Here is a 9,310-nt window from a genome sequence, read left to right as displayed (position 1 = left end):
TTTAATTGGCAGTCTTTTGGGAGCAATATCAAAAAGATCTTCCTTCATACATGCCCATTATCTTCCCCTTATTTAACCAATGTGGAATTTTAGTCGCATTCCTAACAAGTTTATGAGAGGTAATTGCAGTTGTGCGTTTGCCTTTAGTGGTGGAGTCAGACAATATATTAATAGTGTGTTTATTGATAGGAGAGAAAGGCATGTTAACCCCAATAAAATATGTGGTGGAAGATATTATGTACATGGAGCACTAATGAGAGATCCAATTTCGTCACGTTCGACGATTTCATAGATCTAGTAACAAATGATATAACTCGTTGGGTTATGAATAGAGTTGATTCTCATTGTTTGTTGGATGCTTTCCCTAATTGGTTGTGTCATTTGGTCGAGATAGATTTCACCTCATCATCTATCTAATTGTTTGATGTTTCATTTTCTTTAAAAAAAATATGATGGCATGAAATTAGGAGTATGAACAATGAAGTAAATGGAATCTTTTACCATAAAAAAATCGTTTAATTACAAATAAAAAATTTAGTCTTTGAACATTAAAAAAGTATTTAATTGGTCTTTAAACTTTCTTTTATGTTTTACTAAAGAAAAATCAATAATGAGTCTAATAGATCTTTTAATTTTAAAAACTACGCAAGCCTTGTTTGACAATTATTTTGTTTTTTGTTTTTGGTTTTTACATCTTGTCAGAAAATACAAAGATATTTATTTGGTAAAGAATACAAGTATAAATGAAAAGATGCATCTTTAATCAAAAGACACAACCCTATTTGAAGAGATGTGATTATTTGAATGATCACAAATAGTTTATAAAAATATGATTTTTTTGTTTGTTTTAAAAATACATGAACATGGAGAATTGTTTCTTCAATTCTTTTCTCTTTTCTATACAATTACTTATATGATATAGTATTGGTTGAATCATGTGGTTGAAGTATTGCATTTACGAGTTAGTAATATGTCATATCCTAAAAGGAAATTATTCATATCATCTTAAATATCATAATATATAAAGAAAAAAAAATCCTACGTCATTCTTTCTAATATATATTGTCATGATAAACAAATGTTGAAAGTGGTACTAAAGATTTCAAATAAAAAAAAGTATTAAAAAAAGTAAATAACTTAGGCCACATTGAATCACCTATAAGCATAATCAATCATTGGCAAATGAAAAATTAGGTCCAATAAATTATATTTGTCGATATTTACCAATATTCTACAATCACAATGAATACTGAACCTGATAACAAAATTTGTAATTTGATTGCAAAGGAGAAAGTGATCAACTCGATTACTTTTGATAATTATATGAGTTGTAATTTGATTCCAGTGTGTCCGAACATATTATCAATTACCAATATTGATTGTATTTAAAATTAGTTTTAGTATTAGTATCAGCATCGATATCTGTATCTGTATCAGTATAAGTATTAATAATCAGTATCATTAATCAACATTGTCAATTTTTATCAATAATTAGTATCCTTAATCTATATCAATATCCATATTCTTAACATTTTTTTCCCTTTTATTCCCTGATCTCTACATTCATATTCACATCAATAATTTATGTTAATATCGATATTGATATCCAAAATTATTTCTTTCTTTCTTTTTATTCGTTATTTTTGTTATGCCATATTTATAAGAATGATGATCGAGTTAGAGTCTTTATATTTATGTGTGATTTTTTGCCTTTTTGACACATTTTTGGTCCTTTTTTCGACACGTTTGTATGAAAAAGTCTTTTTCTTTTTTTCTCATGTGCATGACTTTTAGATTAGTTTGTCACAAAAATGTAATTTTAAAATAAATTCAATAGTGTAATCCTATTAAATCAAATGTTGTAGATTTTGTTTAAATTTTTTTAAAAAAATATATTGATATCAAGGTTATTTTTTTTTTTTATTGAAAATTGAATTAGATAGGTGGGATTTAAGATACTTACTATTTTATTTTATTAAAATTGTACATTTTTAATTCTAATCTAAGTATTCATTTTTAAAAATAATAAATTTCAATCAGATAATAAATTTCAATAAGTTAAAAATGAATGGTCGAAAAGATATTAAAAAAACGCTATATTTACCAAATATTAAACAAATAACAAAAGAATGAAGCTTGATCGAAGAATAGAAAGAGAAAGACAAGGTAGTGTAGAAAAGCAGTTGAGGTATTTGAAATACTAAAACACGATTGTTGGGCTAGTTTGGTAACTTTTTCTGAATCTTAAGGATAGTATAGTAATTACACCAATTCTATTTCATTACAAGCATCCATATAAACGGCCCCGATAGAAATCAAACTACGATTGCAAGTTGCTTATATAAACAAGAAAAAGTAATTTAAATGTGTGGGAAATTGAGACCCATTACAATTGATACCCAAATGAAAATCCATTACAATTAAGGCGATGTTTACATCAATTAAAAAGTAATCCATTAATGAGATGTGGGGTCCACCTTAAAACTTGTAATCAAATCGTGTAATCTGATTGAGAAATAAAAAGTGTTCAGTCTGATTGCAATTGAAAATTACGTGGGACCCACACTACTTTTACCGTTAAAGTTATTGTTATCGTTACAGATATTGTTACTGTGACAGTATGAAAATCATGTTACTTTTACGGTTACTATTATTATTATCGTTATCGTAACCGTTACCTAGTAAAATGTGACAATTCATAATTTTAAGTAAATCCATTAAAAGTAATCCAATTGCATTTATGGTTCAGACGTATTATATTTCATCCATCAATCAAATCTCATTTAGATTACATATTGCAGTTTGGTACAATATGACTTGTACCTTTATATTGTAAGTCAAAGAATATTATATATATATATTAATTTATAATTTTTTGAAAGAGATAAGCGATGTACCAACTGTCCCTTTAATGGCCACTCATTTGATTCGGGTATGACTTGAAACCCGATGACCCGAAGCAATAAAAAGTTGACACGTGTTCAAAAGCAAATGACCAAAAGTGGGCCCAACCGCAGTGGATTGAAACTTCAGAAAAAGGATAAGACCTTTAAAAAGGGGTCAACTTTCTCACACCACGAAATAACTTCTCAATTTCCTTAAAATAAATAATAATAATAATAATAATAATATTAATAATAATAATAAAGCAAAAACGAGAATAAAAATGAAAAGAAAAAGAAAAAGAAAAAGTACAAGTACAATTCATTCCCTTTGGTCCCCATTTAAAAGCCTCCATTTTAGAACGGATTATAATAAATTGATATTCAATAACATTTCCTAATTTTTCTTTTTCTTGCTTATAAGATTTTTTACTAAATTATAAAATACATTTTTGAACTTTCTTCTATAAACTTAATAACATATTTGATGGGTTATGAAAACTTTTATTTTATATATATGTCAAAGTTTTCTTGACATATTTAAAAATTTTAAAAATGAACTACCGCTTAAGATATATATATTTTTTTTTAATAAAAAATTGAATCTTATATTTAATAAATAGACTATTAAAAATATGATAATTAAACTCAAATTATTTTCAAAGAACTTGCAGATATAACAAAAGTTAGACTTTACTTTCAAAGTTTATCATGATAGACCATATTATTAGATAGAGTTTATCATTAATAAATTTTGCTATATTTATAATTCTTTTAATATGTTGTTATATACTTAATTAATTTTCTAAAAATGCTACCATATATAATTATCACTTTATATTAGATATTAAATTTTTTTAGTATAATCTTAGAGTGAAAATTGAACCACAAACCTTGCTTGAATATGAATGTTGCTAGAATAAAGTTGGTAGATACAAAAGGCATAAACTTGAAAGTTAATTCATGTTTATCCTTTCTTATTTTTATTATATATTGGTATTAAAGAGAAAGAGAAAGAGAAAGAGAAGAAGGAAAGGCGTCCGTTGTTTCTCCGTTAGAGGAAGTTCGAGCACCCACCGGCTGCTGTAGTTTTATATTTCTTCTCATTATCTTCGTTGCTTCTCCAACCAAATCCCATCTCTTATTGAATTTCGTCTGAATTTGAAGCTGTTGCCGGTCGGCGGCACTCTCACTTTCTGCTGCAACTTCCGACAACCCCCGGTTTCTGTTGCAGTCCTCCATCAATCGGCCGGAATCTATCTGGGTTAATTCCTTTTTTTCTTTTTTTATTTCTTCTGATTTTAAATCCTGCTAAAACAAGATTTCAAATTCTGTATTTTGAATTCATTCTAAAACATTGGAAATGCTGATTTGAAATCCTTCCAATCCAGGGGTTCCAAGCACAGGGTAAGAGATTTTTCGCACCAATGGCTTTTAGAAGCGTCTCGTTCCCATCTACAGCTCCCATTTCTCATGTTCAGTAAGCTCCCATTTTTCTATCTGGGTTTCTCTCTAATTCTTTAATTCTTTAATTCTTTGTTTTTTGTCTTTGATTTATCTAGGGTTAACTTCATTTATCCTTTTTTGTTCTAGTATGATCTGTTCGATTTCGCTTCTTGCGTATGGTTAAATTTTTTGAAGAATGATCCACTTATAATGTGTGTGTGTGTGTGTTTTTTACGTAACTTTTATGATTTAGAAGGATGGATCATGTTTGATGATGAAACTTCTCTGTTTATTTGTTTGAATCTTACTTCAAAGACTCCTATGATCATCCGAGGTCCTTCTTTACTTCACTGCTTGAGGATCTACAATTTTCAGACGTCCATAAGGAGACTTATACATGCCACCTTCCATTTTACTCCAGTTGTTTTGGTGGAATGAGGGCAGACCATCATGAATGACAGAGGAGTTATTCTATTGACAAAAAATAATTATGTTATGCATTGAATCTCTTGGTCCCATTTGAATTAACAATTGTTATCTGTGCATAACAGGTTTATGCTTTCTCTTAGAGTTCAATGTTCCAGTTCGGCATTAAAAAATTATCGTCATTCTACAATAAACTGCAACTAGCTATTAAGTTTTACTTACGAAGTTTGAGAACATTGATTGAAAGTTATTCCTTGCCCCTCCCCTCTGGCTCTTTTAGGCGTGGCTTTAGAGTTGGTACCTTCTGTTTCTTGTTGGCATTTTTTAAAGTTTGAGAAGTCATTCTACAATAAACTGCAACTAGCTATTAAGTTTTACTTACGAAGTTTGAGAACATTGATTGAAAGTTATTCCTTGCCCCTCCCCTCTGGCTCTTTTAGGCGTGGCTTTAGAGTTGGTACCTTCTGTTTCTTGTTGGCATTTTTTAAAAAAGTAAATGAAGTATGTTTGATGTGTTCTATGAGTTTCCTCACCCGCTAATGTCTTTTTTGTTGTTCTCTAAATATCTTTGCCTATTTTTTGTTTTATGCAGAAGATTCAAAGACTTGCAGTCTTTTGGTGTACTCAACTACTTTAAACCATACACATCAACTGGCCTTGTTTCCGAGTTACCCTCAAACTGCAAAGCTAGTAAACTATTTTTGGGCACCAGGGGTTCAGTCCAAACGAGAGCTACAGTGATTTCTGGAGAAGGAGGAGTTCTGTCTTCTTCCAATGGAAATGCTGTAGTTGCAAAGGATATCATCCTTTCCAATCAGTCAGATTCAGCTTCTATCAGTAAGAGTTTTCCCATTGATGAAGATGAATATGATTTTGATCGTCCAACGGAAGGTTTTGCTTCTGTTGCAGATGCCATTGAAGATATTCGCCAGGGAAAGGTTGTTCATTATTAGATTTTCTCTTTCTTCAAATTTTTGGCACGTCATTTGACATGAGAGCATTTATTTGTCTACCTTGATTTTCACTTATTCATCTTAGTAACAAGGATATTGATGTTTCAGATGGTGCTTGTAGTTGATGATGAAGATAGAGAAAACGAGGGAGATTTGATAATGGCAGCACAAGCTGCAACTCCGGAGGCCATGGCATTCATTGTAAAGCATGGAACAGGTATTGTTTGTGTGGCCATGAAAGGTGAAGACCTGGAGAGGTTACAGATTCCACTTATGGTGGACGAAAAGGAGAACGAGGAGAAACTTTGTACTGCTTTTACGGTGACAGTGGTATGAATTCTTCACTTGGCATTTTGGATTATCGTTCAATTTAATAAATGTAATCGGCAATCCCTGTAAGATTATTCATAATTACAGTTTTGTGGACACTTTTTTCTGCTTAATATTTTTCAATCAATTTATCCCTGTAGCATGGTAATTTCGGATATATATAATGCAATTTTTGACAATTGTTTCTTCAGGATGCAAGAGAAGGTACAACCACTGGAGTCTCAGCTAGTGATAGGGCAGCAACAGTATTGGCACTTGCATCAAGAAATTCAAAACCTTATGATTTTAAACGGCCAGGCCATATATTTCCCCTCAAGTACAGGGAAGGTGGTGTTTTGAAGAGAGCTGGACATACTGAAGCATCTGTCGATCTTGCGGTGCTTGCTGGATTAGACCCAGTTGGAATCCTTTGTGAGGTAGTTGATGAAGACGGTTCCATGGCTAGGTTACCAAAACTTCGTGAATTTGCCAAACAGGAAAACTTGAAAATCATTTCTATTGCGGATTTAGTCAGGTAAATTGATGTCCGTTGCTAAAGTTTTGATTGTGTTAGCTCTTCATACATTTAGACCCTGTTTGGTAACGATTTGGTTTTTGAGTTTTTATTTTTGAAAATTAAGCCTATGGACACTACTTCCACCTTCAATTTTCTTCCTTTGTTATCTACTTACAACCTATGGTTTAAAAAACCAAGCCAAGTTTTGGAAATTATAAAAAATAGCTTTTAAAAATTTGCTTCTGCTTTTGGAATTTGACTAAGAATTTAACCATTGTACTTAAGAAAGATGTAAATCATTGTAAGAAATAGGGAGGAAATAGGCTTCATTTTTAGAACAAAAAATGAAATGGTTGTCAAATGGGGCTTTAGTTTTTCACCTATATCTTGAAATACTCTTCATATGAAAACAAGTTTCTTGCTTGGATAATGACTACAACTTCATTTCAGCATACAACATAAGAATCATTGTTATATTCTTATTTATATATTTCATTTCTCGTTCCCATGTTTTAGTTCTAATAAATGAAGGTATTGGTAGGTATAGGAGGAAGAGAGATAGATTGGTTGAAAGTGCCGGAGATGCTGCTCGCATGCCGACTAAATGGGGACCATTTCAGGCATATTGCTACAGATCTATTTTGGATGGTATTGAGCATATTGCAATGGTTAAGGTAAGTAACTAACTACTTTTGTTTCATAGTGCAAAGCTTTGTAAAAGCATTTGCTATTACTGGTGCAGCTATTTAAACGCTTTTGATAGTGTTACATTATGACCCTGCCCCAATTTGAAGAAGTTATTTTATTCAAGTTTCTCTCGAGATGGTCTTCCTTTTAGTTCCTAAATTCAGCCGAGTACCGAGCACGAGTTTGTGTGGATGCATGGTGTGCTCTTAGATGAAATTTCAATGAGATCAAGACTTCAGCATAAATTTACGGACTACTTGCATTTTGCAGGGTGATATTGGTGATGGACAAGATATTCTAGTGAGGGTACACTCGGAATGCCTCACCGGAGATATTTTTGGATCAGCTAGATGCGACTGCGGAAACCAGCTTGCGCTAGCTATGCAGATGATTGAGGCAGAAGGCAGGGGTGTCTTGGTTTATCTCCGTGGACATGAAGGACGGGGCATAGGTTTGGGCCACAAACTTCGTGCATATAACTTGCAAGATGCTGGGCGGGACACTGTCGAAGCCAATGAGGATCTGGGATTGCCTGTGGATTCTCGCGAATATGGCATTGGTGCACAGGTACATATAGATTTACCCTGAACGACAAAGGGTTCAATTGGATTACACATGCACATTATTATTTTTTTAACACAATCTATTCTCTCTTTGTTGCTGGCAGATTCTAAGGGATCTTGGGGTGAGAACAATGAAGCTAATGACAAACAACCCAACAAAGTACAAAGGCCTAAAGGGATATGGCTTAGAAGTTTCAGGTAGAGTTCCCCTGATAACCCCAATTACAAAGGACAACAAGAGATACCTAGAGACAAAGCGCGCCAAAATGGGGCACGTCTACAACTTGGATTTTGGAGTTAGATTTAGAAATCGGATTGACGAGCATGAAACATCGAACGGTAGTGTTGCCTCAAGCGATGTGATGGCTTGAGCTAGCAATGTCGAATAATAAAGTGGAACAGTTGATAATCAAAGGTGTTGAAATGAAATGACACTGCTGCAGCTGCTGGCTGACCCATAAGAAAAAAGCCTAACTTGTACTGAAACCCATAACATTGGGTATTATAGTTATTATTGATTCGGTTTAATTTGTTAGGTTTATTGTTTGATTGTAATTCACAATGGAGATGAAGTTTCAAACATTAGCACAATTATGTGGAATGAATTTACAGTGCTATACTCTTAAGAAAGCACGGATGTGGGATGCGACATAATACACATGCATTGAGGACACAATTTTTTTTAATAATGCTAAAGTTTATAAAAACTTATTATTAATATGTAATAGTTTTGAAACTTATGATTGAATCTTGTAGTTTTTAAACAATGTAGGCCGCTCCGTCTTATTTAACAATTTTTTTCTCCAATTTTAGTTTGTTAGATGATATGTGAGTGATGTGATTTAATTTTGGCATATTTTATGGGTAATTTCTGGTTGTGGGTCGTAGTTGGAGCCATTAATGTCAGAAGTTGGAGGAAGAAGGTCCATAAAAGGGGTTTGTCGGTTGCCATGGATTTGGCCACCACGCCGGATGAGCGTTGCCGTGGTATTACGGGTCAGTGTTGGAGTTTGGTTCGTCGTCCGTCGCTGGTCGCCATGAAGCCATCTAGGGTTTGTTTGGGACACGGCTTAGGATTCATGAACTCTCCATCCCTAGGGTTTAAATAACAAGCTTCTTTCAAGTTAGTAGTAGGCATGACATATCGAAAAATTGAGTCAATCGACCAAATCGATTTCAGTTAGTGGGTAGAAAAGTTGGTAGCAGACTAATCTGACCATTTTTTTTTCTAAATATATACTTTTACTTTAGGTAAATTTTTTTTTTTTAGTCTCTAAGTTTAACGTTTAGTTTTCATTTGGTCCATGAATTTTAAAATATTAGACTTTTAGTCTTTACTATTTGAGTTTAATTTCAATTTAGTTCATAGGTTTCAAAATGTCACAATTTTATTGTTGAGTTTCGAGTTTTGTTTCAATTTAGTCATTAGGTTTCAAAATTCAAACTTTTAACCTCGATTTTACAAAGTATCCACTTCAATATTTGACGTTAACTTATTTAATTAGTGAAATAAAAAATCAACACTTA

The 9,310-nt window shown here is 32.4% G+C and overlaps 1 protein-coding gene across 1 annotated transcript; it reads left to right on the top strand.

Annotated features, from left to right (window-relative positions):
- The first annotated feature begins 3,905 nt into the window (after positions 1-3,905).
- LOC120075666 (bifunctional riboflavin biosynthesis protein RIBA 1, chloroplastic-like) lies at positions 3,906-8,413 on the top strand. The gene is made up of 9 exons (XM_039029261.2): positions 3,906-3,967; positions 4,050-4,146; positions 4,274-4,362; positions 5,347-5,692; positions 5,816-6,037; positions 6,229-6,551; positions 7,075-7,207; positions 7,491-7,787; positions 7,888-8,413. The coding sequence occupies exons 3-9, from the start codon at positions 4,310-4,312 to the stop codon at positions 8,152-8,154; spliced, it is 1,641 nt and encodes a 546-aa protein (XP_038885189.1). The 5' UTR covers positions 3,906-3,967; positions 4,050-4,146; positions 4,274-4,309; the 3' UTR covers positions 8,155-8,413.
- The last annotated feature ends 897 nt before the right edge of the window (positions 8,414-9,310 follow it).

The sequence above is a fragment of the Benincasa hispida genome, chromosome 4 (genome assembly GCF_027475165.1).
Source record: "Benincasa hispida cultivar pf3 chromosome 4, pf3_genome.v1.1, whole genome shotgun sequence".
Lineage (NCBI taxonomy): Eukaryota > Viridiplantae > Streptophyta > Magnoliopsida > Cucurbitales > Cucurbitaceae > Benincasa > Benincasa hispida.
This window is presented reverse-complemented; position numbering and strand designations above follow the sequence as displayed.